The 12,095-nt window shown below is 44.3% G+C and overlaps 1 protein-coding gene across 7 annotated transcripts in view; it reads left to right on the plus strand.

Annotated features, from left to right (window-relative positions):
- Positions 1-389: 389 nt before the first annotated feature.
- B4GALT4 (beta-1,4-galactosyltransferase 4) overlaps positions 390-12,095 on the plus strand; it is a 29,371-nt gene continuing 17,665 nt past the window's right edge. The window contains exons 1-4 of one of the 7 annotated variants that reach the window (XM_079921393.1): positions 463-484; positions 2,605-2,677; positions 3,546-3,657; positions 10,665-11,063. In XM_079921393.1, the coding sequence (XP_079777519.1) occupies positions 10,811-11,063 (253 nt within the window). In that variant the 5' untranslated portion in view covers positions 463-484; positions 2,605-2,677; positions 3,546-3,657; positions 10,665-10,810. The other 6 variants (XM_079921394.1, XM_079921392.1, XM_079921391.1 and 3 more) reach the window with 6 other exon arrangements.

Genomic DNA, 12,095 nt, shown 5'->3' on the forward strand with positions numbered 1-12,095 from the left:
TGTGCAGCTGACAAAGTTGAAAGCTGTCAGGGTAATGTAAGGTAAATTTATTAACTTCTAAAGCCTCCGTTTCCTACTCCGTAAAATGGGAAAGTTCCTATCTCCTTCCCAAAGCTTTGTATTTACGAGGATGGAATTTGGGAAGCGCCCAGACCCTAGCGCAGTATTGGCACAAGGATTTATTAAGATCACCCAAAGGACAAGCTGTCCTTCTCCCTCCAGGTGCTCCTTCCATCGCCCGGGGAGGGTGGCCGGGCGCGGGGGCGGTGGCGGAGCGGGGAGCGGGGAATCCGTCGGGCGGGTCTAGTGGAGGACCGCGCAGACTCGCCCCCGGGCCCGGCCGAAGCGACTCCCGGGGCGGGGGGGCGGGGGGGGGCGGAGCCGGCGCGCCGGAGCCTCCTCCCGGGCGGCGGGGGCGGTCCCTACGGCCGCTTCTCACCGCCTTCCCTTTCTCCGGGAGGTGCTCGTTGAGGCCGCGTGAGGGGTGAGTTAGTGGGGCCTCCGCTCCGCCGGCGCCCGGGAAGCGCAATTCCGCGCGGAGGGCTGCGGGCGCCGTGTGGGCATCCCCGGGAGGCGGGCCGGGTCAGTCCCGCGCGCCGAAGCCGGGCGCGGGCCGGGCCTCGGAGGGCCGTTCTTCCTCCGCCCAGGCGGCGGGCCTGCGGAGGCCGAGCTCGGCGGGAGGCACTGGCTCAGGTGAGGGCGGCACCGCGGCGCTCCCAGGCGAAATGCTGCCAGGTGGGAATTCAGAGGTCAGCCTCCGAGGCCCCGCGTCGCGTTTCTGGAGTCGCCACCAGCACCTCTCTCCCTGCCGGGAGAATCAGCGTGAAGAAGCCCCTTCCTCCTTGGAGCCCTCTTTCCCCAGCGTTTCTACTGGGAAACCCATTGCTGATCTCCGCCTGGGACCTTCAGGGGCCGACGAGTGGTGAGGGTCGACAGGATTTTAAAGTACCTGAGATACCTGCCCTTAGTCTGGCTCTGCGTCCATCCGGTGCCTGTCAATCCGTATCTGTTGGTGTTCGGTCTTCCATTAGATAAGGGCTAACTCTAGGTCTGAAGAAAACAGAAAAGTCCATGAGTATTGGGACTGAGAAAAGGCCTTTGGGTTGGTAGGCGCAGGAGAGCAGTTATCAACAGGGTGGGCGTGTGCCGGGGTTGCAGAGTGTTCAAGAGTGGGTGAGGGATGAGGGTGTGGAGGCGGCTGGAGCACAGGGAGACCTCTCCAGCCGTTTGGTGACGAAAGGGAGGAGGAAGAAGACAGAAATTTGAGGGTTGAGGCTGCTGTTTGTTTGTTTTTTTATAATTTCTAAATTTCTATTAAGAAAGGACAATAACATTGAGGATTCAAGAAAGTCAAGGAGTCTTGGTTAGAGATAAATAAGATTCAGGGTCCAGGCTGAGAAAGTGGGCTTAAAAAGAGGGGCCCAGGGCTATCCTAGGCACCTGGGCTGGGCTGGCGGGCCAGAGTGCTTTACTGTGTCTCTGGGGGAGGAGATGATGCTTAATAGGACCATAGTTTATCTTTTTGGAATTTTATCTTCTAGAGCAGGGTTGACCTTTAAACTCCATGAAATTGCAAAGTGTTCATGTGCCTGTTTGTGTTGTAGGGGAGAAAAATTTTTCTTCTTGCCCCTTCTAGGTTCCTTGGCTGGTCTAATAATTAAATTGAATTGACATAAAACAGATTAACAGGAGAGAAACATTAAATTTCATACCATTGGGATCCCATAAAAATATGAGGCTCAGGAAGTAACCAAAGTAGGCAGCTTTTATATTTTTTAGACAAAGAAACAATACATATGTGAAGAACTGGCAAGACAACTTCGTTGCCGTGTGCGGGCTTTCTCTAGTTGATACAGTGCTTTCCACCTTGAATTCTTTTTTTTTTACATTTATATTTTGGCTGCATTGGGTCTTCGTCGCTGCGCGCAGCCTTTCTCTAGTTGTGGCCCACGGAGGCTACTCTTCGTTGCCGTGCGTAGGCTTCTCATTGCGATGGCTTCTCTTGTTGCGGAGCACCGCCTCTAAGCATGTGGGCTTCAGTAGTTGTGGCACACGGGGTCAGTAGTTGTGGTGCACGGGCTTAGTTGCTCCGTGGCATGTGGGCCTTCCTGGACCAGGGATCCAACCCATGTCCCTGCCTTGGCAGGCGGATTCTTAATCACTGTGCCACCAGGGAAGTCTCTCTACCTTGAATTCTTATCTCTGATAATAAGGATGCCTGATCCTGGTTCCCTCCTGGTATAGAAAAGGTACCTTTCACATGGGAGATTTATTTCCTGCTTTCAGGGGGAGAAAAGAGGGTGAAAGTGTCCTTGCACTGGCTGTTTCTTAAGTAACTTTAATTTAAAGTAATCAGTATGCCAAAGTGGCATATTTTGGTGTGGCATATTTTGCTTCCCTTCAGTGTGCATTTTTAATCTGATTAAAAATGTCGGTTAAAGAGAAGTACTGAACTGTTTGACTACACGGTCTTGGAGGGGGCAATAAAACTAACTCTCTTAGTATATTTTATGGGCCACTTAGTATATTCTGTGGGCCACTTTATAGGATAAGTATTTAGTATCTACTTTAAAATGAGCTAATAATAATGTGTGTTTTTTCCAGAGATGCTTGCAAGACTTGAGAACTAACCATTTCTTTGAAGATCTTTAATTCAAAGTGGAAACATTCATAGCAAGTTAGTGGTGGTGTTCTTCTCTTTTTTTTTTTTTTTTTTGCGGTACGCGGGCCTCTCACTGTTGTGGCCTCTCCCGTTGTGGAGCACAGGCTCCGGACGCGTAGGCTCAGCGGCCATGGCTCACGGGCCCAGCCGATCTGCGGCATGTGGGATCTTCCCCGACCGGGGCACAAACCCGTGTCCCCTGCATTGGCAGGTGGACTCTCAACCACTGTGCCACCAGGGAAGCCCCCCCCATGTAGTTTTTAAGCACCATTTTTAAGGAAAGCATGTGCTCCATTATATGTAGGTATTGTAATTAATTAAATCAGTTCCCTATTGTTAACATTTTGAATCTTTTGAAGTTTTGGTTATTTTAGTAATGTTGGTTTGAATATCGTCGTCTACCTCTCTGATTATTTCTTAGAATAAGTTTTTAAATGATGGCGTTGAAAGCTATTCAAATGCATTTTTAAAATCTCCTTTTCACATATCTTCTTACTTCTTTTCCTCACCCAAAGGAAAATGAACGTTTCTGAGGGATCTGTTGCATTACAGGTCCGATCTCTTATTTCAGTGGTTCTCAAACTTTAATGCGTATAAGACTCAACTGGGGAGCTTGTTAAAAATTCATTTTCCTGAGTCCCAGGCCCAGTTGTTCTGACCCATTAGCTCTGGAGTAGGGCCCAGGAATCTACAATTTTAACAAATTTCCCTCTGTCTTTGATATAGGCACTCTTGGAACCACACTTTGAAAAATGTTTTTAAAATAAATGGCAAAACGGAATCAAATTTAGGTCACTTCCCCAAAGCCATTCATGCATCTGGTAACCAGATTTGTACTCAGCTCTTTGTGACTTCAAAGCCCTTGTTTTCTCCATTACCTCAGACCTTCAGACCTTCTCAAGCCTTCTCATTGATGTGCCTCTAATAACTGCAGAAGGGGAACTGCAAGTGACCCCACTACAGGATTCTCCGGGATAGCTGAGAATGGCACATAGGTACACACCGAGCCTCCATTAAAATCCCCCATTGGAAATTCTTAGGAATTCTTTCATGCTGCATAACAAAGACTAAATAAAACAATTTCAGTCCCTTGCTTGTTAAATTGATTTCATGTTTCCTGACTGTTTCATGCCAGCCCTTGCTGTAAAACAGTTGATGTAGGACCTGTAGGCAGCTCTTGCCCAGAGGCAGGGACACTGCTCTGGTGTGCTCTGTGGGTTCAGGGAGGAAGTGGCAGACTAGACAGCAACTCCTCCCAGAGTCAGAAGAGAGGAGTACTGCTTTTGGAAACTCAGTGACAGAGAAGCAAAAGGTGGTGGGCATGACTAAGGGAAAGGGCCATTTATTAGAGATGGGGCCCTCTGTCCTTAGGAGAGCGTACCGAAGGGAACTAGCATGGGGGTGAGGCTTTTTCTTTTTAAACATCTTTATTGGAGTATAATTGCTTTACAATGGTGTGTTAGTTTCTGCTGTATAACAAAGTGAATCAGCTATACATACACATATATCCCCATATCTCCTCCCTCTTGCCTCTCCCTCCCACCCTCCCTGTCCCACCCCTCTGGGTGGTCACAAAGCACCAGCTGATCTCCCTGTGCTATGCGGCTGCTTCCCACTAGCTATCGGATTTTACATTTGGTAGTGTATATGAGCCTTTTTCAATTTTAAAAATCTTCCCCAAATGGAATTTTATACCAGTTAATTTTTCCCCTTCTTTATTAGTCTTTATTTTTTCTCCTTTTATACCATGTCACATTTATTTTAGTAGTAACCTGGGATTATTGTGTGTCCTTGTGTGTTTAAACTAGTATATCCTAGAAAGTCATTCATTATTTACCAAATTTAGCACCTACTATGTGTCAGGTCAGTTTGAGGCACTAGGAATACAAAAAACAGTGATTCTCTTTGAGAAATAAGTTAATTTTACTGCTGTATGTTGACTTGGATTATACACAGTCTTCGACTTTTTTTTTTTAACTTTTAATTTTTTTTTTTTTGCGGTACGTGGGCCTCTCACTGTTGTGGCCTCTCCCGTTGCGGAGCACAGGCTCCGGATGCGCAGGCCCAGCGGCCATGGCTCACGGGCCCAGCCGCTCCGCGGCATGTGGGATCTTCCCGGACCGGGTCATGAACCCGTGTCCCCCGCATCGGCAGGCAGACTCTCAACCACTGCGCCACCAGGGAAGCCCTTAACTTTTAATTTTAATTAATTTTAGACTTAGGGAAAAGTTGCAAATATTGTACAGAGAATTCACTCAACTTCCCCTAATATTAGCCCCTTATATAACCATTGTTCAGTTATCAATACTATTAACTAAACTATAGACTTTATTTGAATTTCATCAGCTTTCCTGCTAATGAATTTTTTTCTGTTTCCACTGGCTGTCAAGGATCTTACCTTGCATTTAGTTATTTCTCCTTAGTCTCCTCCAATCTGAGATAGTTCCTCAGTTTTGCCTTGTTTTTCATTATTTTGACCCTTTTGAAGAGTCCCAGTTAGTTATTTTGTAGAATGAAGTTATTCTGTAGAAAAGTACTGATTAGCTATTTTGTAGAGAGTAATACATCACTGATTCATGAGGTTGATAGGTCTCATCACTGGTGATACTAACCTTCATCACTTGGTTAAGGTGATATCTGCTAGGTTTCTTCACTATAAAGTTACTGACTTTCCCTTTGTAGCTAATAATTATTTGAGGGGAGATACTTTGAGACTATGCAAGCTGTTTAAACTCAGATTTTTACCTACTAATTTTAGCACCCATTGGTGGATCTCGTCTGCAACAATTATTTACAGTGGTGTTTGCCTAATGGTGATTTTACGCCCCATTTCCTGCTTCCTTATTGGTTGGAAGTTTAGTGTAAGAAAGAGCTGCCCTTTCCCATTTATTTATTTGATCATTTATATCAGTATGGACTCATGGCTATTCATTTTATTCTGTGGGTTAAAATACAATGCCATCATTATTTTCTTGCTCAAATGCTTCCAGTTTTGGTCATTAGGAACTCAGTCTGAGTTTAAATGACCTGTACACGTAAATGGCCGTCATCATTTCTATCCCACCCTTGCCCTCTGCCCAGGGAACTGTTAACCTAAAACAATAAAACAGCCAGTTATTTTACAAGCAAAATGGGTTTATTCTGGAGCAGCAAAGAATTGCAATTTGGGGCATGCAACTATGGCAAACCACATGCAAGTCCAGTAAAGCAAAGGAAAAGAAACTTTTTTATAGAGGAGAAGGGGAAATTGGGAGGCTCTGTCATAAACAAAAAGTCCATTGGAGGAAACTAGGAGATCGAAATATAGTGGCTTTTCATTGACTGAGTTGTGACAGTCTGTCGTTGGCTGAGGTGTTGCCGGGCAAAGAGAAGAGCTTCTTCCTCCTGCTGGTGGTAGTAAAGTGGGGTCACTTCCTGCCAAAGATGCAAGGTGGGTCTCTTCCTATTGGGATCTGTATTGATGTGATCTGTATCTCCCCTTCTGGCCTCCCAGTTCCACTTCAGTGAGGTTTCCCTTTATTAATTTTCACAGAACCATTGCTTCTTTAGGGTCTGGGCAGTGATCACTCAGAAGCCAGGTAAAGGAACTATAATTGGGAGAATGAATACCAGAGGTCCACGGAAGGTAGGACAACGTGTTTGCAAATAGTCAGCTCTCAGGAGCTCTGCAGGAGTAAAAGGAGTAGCAAAATATCAGCCTTTTTATTGGTGCTACCCCAGAGAGGCCCAAGGGAATAGGACCGTGTGCCTGGGGCCACATCTTGCCCACTATGAGACATCCAGTGTCTGCAGGATTACCAGATGGATTTAGAGACATTGAAATGCTGATTCTAGTGCTCTTGGCTGCTGAATGAAGACCACATTCTTTCTCCTTGGTACTAGGTGCTTAGTGAATATTTATGGAGTGACATCTGGTGTCCTCCCCTGACCTCCCATGGTGGTGTAAAAATGTGTGCATATAGAGAGTCTCTGAGAATGAGAATGATACTTGGCATTCATGCTGATATACTCTTTGTTATAACTTGTTTTCCGTGCTAGATTTTTGTTCATGGAAAATTTCAAGCATACAAAAAAGTAGAGTGAAAAAGAAAATGAACTCTCAGATACCTATCACCTTGCTCAGTACTTTTCAATATTTTGCCAATTTTATTTCAACTATTTCCCCCATTTTCAGGGTTGGAGCTGGCGTATTTGAAAACAAATTGCAGACATTACAAGCTAAGGAAGGACTGAAATAAACTGAGTGCAAGGACTATACCTTAATTCCCTTGGTGCCTAGCACTATGCCTGAAAATAGCAGGTGCTCAGAAAAGACTGGTTGAATTGAGAGGAGGAAAAACAAAATTATGAGAACATCATCATTTTGAACTAACCCTAGGGCAGACCTAGAAAGGAAAAGGGTGGTGAGTCTTGCCCTAAAATAACTTCTTTCATGTTACCTGAATTTGTTCTCTATAACCATGATTCCCCTGTCACCTTAAGACAGCCTTGACTGAAAGAGAAAATTCTCTTTAGGAAGAGTTCAGGGTCTCTCATTTATTTAAATGTTTTTACAAAGAAGTCCAATCTGATGATGTTTTCCCAAACACCAACCAGGAGTGACCTGCCCTAAAAAGAGCTCTCTTTAAAAAATCATTATTATTTTTTTAAATTTTAAGAGTGGTATATACTCATTGAAAGAAAAACAGGAAATTACAGAGAAATAGAAAATAAAATTATTCAATATGTAATTCCAGAGATAACATCTTGGTTAGCATGCTGATAAAATTTGAGCATGAATCATATTGGTAATCAGAGTCAACAGATATTTATTATATCCTTGGGAATGTACTAGATGTGTTTGCTGTGTCATCTCATTAAATTCTTACAGCCATGTTGTAAATTAAGCTGATTTTTAAAAATCATTTTATAGCTGGGGAAATGGAAACATGGGGAGAGTGTTTGCCTTCAATCTGATAAGCAGGCGGGGCAGATCTCTCTTGAAACATTATCCCTCTATAAGCAGCTCTTAGAAAAACAATGTTCCCTGTCTAACTTTTCCAAGACTGAGATTTTATCAAAAACTGTTGCCAATCCTAGCATTTAAGCCTCCTACAATTAAGTCTGCAAGAGGTAGTCTGGCTCCAGAAAACTGCAGACTTACTGTTACCTGGAGGGAAGAGAACAGACCTCCAGGAAACCATTTCAGAGACAGTCTCAAGGAAAGGGACAGGAAGAGACAGGTAGAAGGCTGCATGTTTCAAGGGTTTGTGCCGGGCACACCCAGGTACCAAGGGGAGGAAAGAGACTGAAACGTCCATGTGAAGGATGTGGCAGAAGCCCAGGCTTTGGAGCTGAGCACGTGGGCTCAGACCCCAGCTCTACCACTTAGTAGTTGTGTGAGCTCAGGCAAGTTCCGTAATCTCTCAACTTTCATTTTCTCCTCTATAAAATGAGGAGACTAATAATTCTTACCTCACGAAGTTGAGATGAGAATTAAGTAAGTTAATACAAGTGGTTTAGCCCCAGTGCATGGCACAGAGTAAATGCACAAATGGATCACTCTTCTTATTAGCGATTAATCTTCTAATTAGTTATTACTGCCTTCAGCAAGCCCCTAAGCAAGGCCTAAAGACCCTAAACAAGACCCTAAACACAGGCCATACTGTTTAATTGCTTCCTGGGCCAAATCTTCTCTCTTGTGGTTTGATCCAGGAACCTAACCTACGTTTGTAACATGGTGTCTAGAGAGAAATGCGTTCTACGTTTCCCTCAAACTCATGTAAAGCTAAAATTTTGGAATACTACCCTTAAGTAAGTAAGAGGCTATCTTGAGAGTTGCTAAGGGTGTTTAAAAAATATTAATTAATTAATTAATTAATTAATTTTTGGTTGTGTTGGGTCTTCACTGCTGCAGGCTTTCTCTAGTTGCAGCGAGGTGGGGGGGCTACTCAATGTTGTGGTGGCGGGCTTCTCATTACGGTGGCTTCTCTTGATGTGGAGCACGGGCTCTAGGCGTCTGGGGTCAGTAGTTGTGGCTCACGGGCTCTTGGCGCGCGGGCTCAGTAGTTGTGGCACACGGGCTTAGTTGCTCCACGGCATGTGGGATCTTCCCGGACCAGGGCTCGAACCTGTGTCCCCTGTATTGGCAGGCGGATTCTTAACCACTGCACCACCAGGGAAGTGCGAGTGTTTTGTTTTTCACAGTAAATTGCCACATCCCCACGTCTCATTTATTTATTTAATATTTATTTATTTGGCTGTGCCAGGTCTTACTTGCTGCATGCAGTGCGGGCTCTTTGTTGAGGCACGTGGGATCTTCGTTGCAGCCTGTGGGATCCTTAGTTGCAGCATACAGGATCTAGTTCCCTGACCAGGGATGGAACCCGGGCCCCCTGCATTGGGAGCACGGAGGCTTATCCACTGGACCACCAGGGAAGTCCCTCACATCTCATGTAAAAAATCAACTTTGTTTTCATTACAAAAGGACAAAAGTGTGTCATACTTTTACAAAAATGAAAGAAAAGGGTAAAAAGCACCCCTGGCTAATCCCATACTCCTAACAGAATTATTGCTAGCTTTTGGTAATATTTCTTTCTAGAGTTTTCTTAACTCTCTAATTTTAGTGGTAATCATATGCAAGAATTTATTTTCTGTTTTTCTTTTTGTTACTTAAGATTTCATCATACGCGTTTTTGTGTTATTTTGGCACAGAATATATTTTGGTCTCCATTCTGTCCATTTAATTGAGGATACGTTTGCTGCGGAGATTCTGTGTCCTGGCTTTAGCATTTTCCGCACTCTTCTGATAACACGTTTAGAATTTGAGGAGAGACGTGGTTTTGGTAATGCAGAGAGGATGTGGGGCCTTGCGAAGTAGCCTTCATCATCTTAGTGCATTTACCATGGTCCAGGGAGGGCCCTCAGCTATGTGGCCTCAGAAACTGGATTTTTCAGGAACTAAGAGCATAGCCACCTCTCACAGGTGAATTCATACTATCCTACTACATGCAATTGAAGTATGAAATCAAAAAAACAACCCATCAACTGACAGAAATACAGTAGAGTAGAGTGGTGATTCCGGCAGCCACCAGTGTGTCTGCCTGTAGGTCATCCCTAGTCTAGAGTCATTTAATGTAAAGTAAAATAATATAACGATCACAACAGTGATGGTCCCCACTTAGTGGGTGCTTGCTGTGCATCAGGAGGTGGGCTAACACTTTATGTATTAATATATTAGGTCATCCAGTCCCTCAATAACTTCTCTAGGAAGGTACTATTTTTATCCCCATTTTACAGGTAAGGAGACCAAGGCTCAGTGAAGTGATGGGCTCGAGGTTTCATAGTTTCTGTCTAAACCCAAACCCCAGATCTTAAACACTGTGCTGTAGTTCTGTTATTCTTACAGATATTTGGCCTCCTGTGTTGGCATCCTTTTGTGTTCCTTGCCGTCTCCCCAACCTCCTGGGCCGTGCCCTGTGCCATTGTCTCTTTGTGACGATAACATTGATAACTGAAAAATCCTTGATTTTTCATCCTCTGTTTCAAGGAACATGTTTTTCCAGCTCTTACAGAGGGAGAAGAGCTTTTGTCTTTTCCCTTATTTTCTCTTTGGATCAAACTATGCCCTAGAACAAGAGTTCACCTTCTCTTAAAGCTGTGCCAGGAAGGGGCAACTAAGAAAGGGAACCATTAGGGCTGTATTTTGGGCTGTGCCAGCTCAGAACTGAGGAGGCACTGACCGTCTCTTCTTTGCTTTCTCCACCGGTGCAGCATCTGGAAATGGCTTTTCTTCTGGGGTGAATGACAGCTGGGGTGAGAACCCAGAGAGAACTCCTGTGGTATATAGATGGTTGGATCCTTCTACATCCAAAATCTCTGGTTTTCTGATCTCTAAACTCTTCGTTGGAGAACTCCCACTACTGTTAATCAGTTGGGGATAGGTTTTCAGTTTGTGCTGATGTGAATAATTTCAGGATAGGATTTCCATCTGAAATGGCATGTCTTTGTGATTGCATTTTAGGGATTGCTGGAGCGGAACTACCAAGCAGAAGCAGGCATTGCACTGTCAGTTGTCATCAGGTTTGCAATCAGATTGGAAAAGCTGAACTTGAAGCTTCCTGCCTGCAGTGAGGCCGAGAGAGACCTACTGCTCGCATAATAAAAGACATGAGCTTCAACGTGACTCTCCACCTTTCCTATAAATTCCGATTACTGTTGCTCTTTACTTTATGCCTGACGGTGGTTGGGTGGGCCACCAGTAACTACTTTGTGGGTGCTATTCAAGAGATTTCTAAAGCAAAGGATCTCATGGCTAGTTTGAACAAGGATGTAGTTTTGGGGAAGAAAGGAGCTGTGACAGAGGAAGCCTCTGTGAAAAAAGCAGACCTTAACAACTGCTCTTCTGTGTCTCCACACCTCAGTAAGTATTTATTTTTTATTTTTAACAAGTAGTACATACACTTTTTATTTGAATATAACAAATGTACAGAAAAGTACAAAAATCAGAAGTGTGCAGCTCACTTAAGTTTCACAAAATGAACATACCAGTGGAACCAGTATGTAAATTAAGAAATGGAATCTTCCCAGAACCCCAGAGATGCTTCTTTGAGTCACGACCCTTACTCCAAGCTTATATTCCATCCATTAGATTTTTTTGAACTGTACGTAATTGGAAACATACACTATGTACTCTACTGTGTCTGGCTTCTGTTGCTCAACATTATGTTTGTGAGCTGTATTTGTATTGCTGACAGGTAGTATTTATTACGTGAACATGCCCAATTTGATCCTCCAGCTGCAGAAGTCTCAGCAGGCATGTCGATAGGCATGTGTGATGAGCTGGGGGTCGATTGACCCAGGCTGGTGGCTCTGCTCCAAGTGTTTCTCATCCTCTTGGGACCAGCGGGCTAACCTGGGCATGTTCTCCTGGCATCTGCAGGGAAATGACAGCACATCCAAGCTTCCACTCATGTCATATCTATTAACATCCCCCTGGCCCACCGTATGGAGTCGAGGGACAGGATAGTATGTTTTCAGTGTTGTCTTAGTTTATTTCTGTGTTTATTTCTTAAATATGTTGTATGTTTTGATTCTCCTTTGACATCTTGCCTTTCAATTTAAATGAATAAGAAGTTGGTCTTTGGGAGCACGTTAATTAGGAAAAACTCCACAGCGATATTCTATGTAACCCACAAAGGTTCTGTCAGACCTCTGATTCTCCAGAACATCGAAGTGCTTAGAGTTCTCCAGATAATCCTTGGAGTGTCTTTCGAGAATACCTTTCCTCAGCCCATGTGTGTCTGGCGGATTCCTGTCTAGTCATCAGAAATCTAGTTTAGATCACTTCTCTCCCAGAAAGGTTTCTGGGACTGCCCCAGAGTTAATCTTAGGCTCCCTGGGTGCTCCTCCACCTTTGTTTCTGTGGTTGTGCTGGTCAGTGTATTGTTTACAC

This window comes from Stenella coeruleoalba (assembly GCF_951394435.1).
Source record: "Stenella coeruleoalba genome assembly, chromosome: 5".
In the NCBI taxonomy this organism is placed as follows: domain Eukaryota; kingdom Metazoa; phylum Chordata; class Mammalia; order Artiodactyla; family Delphinidae; genus Stenella; species Stenella coeruleoalba.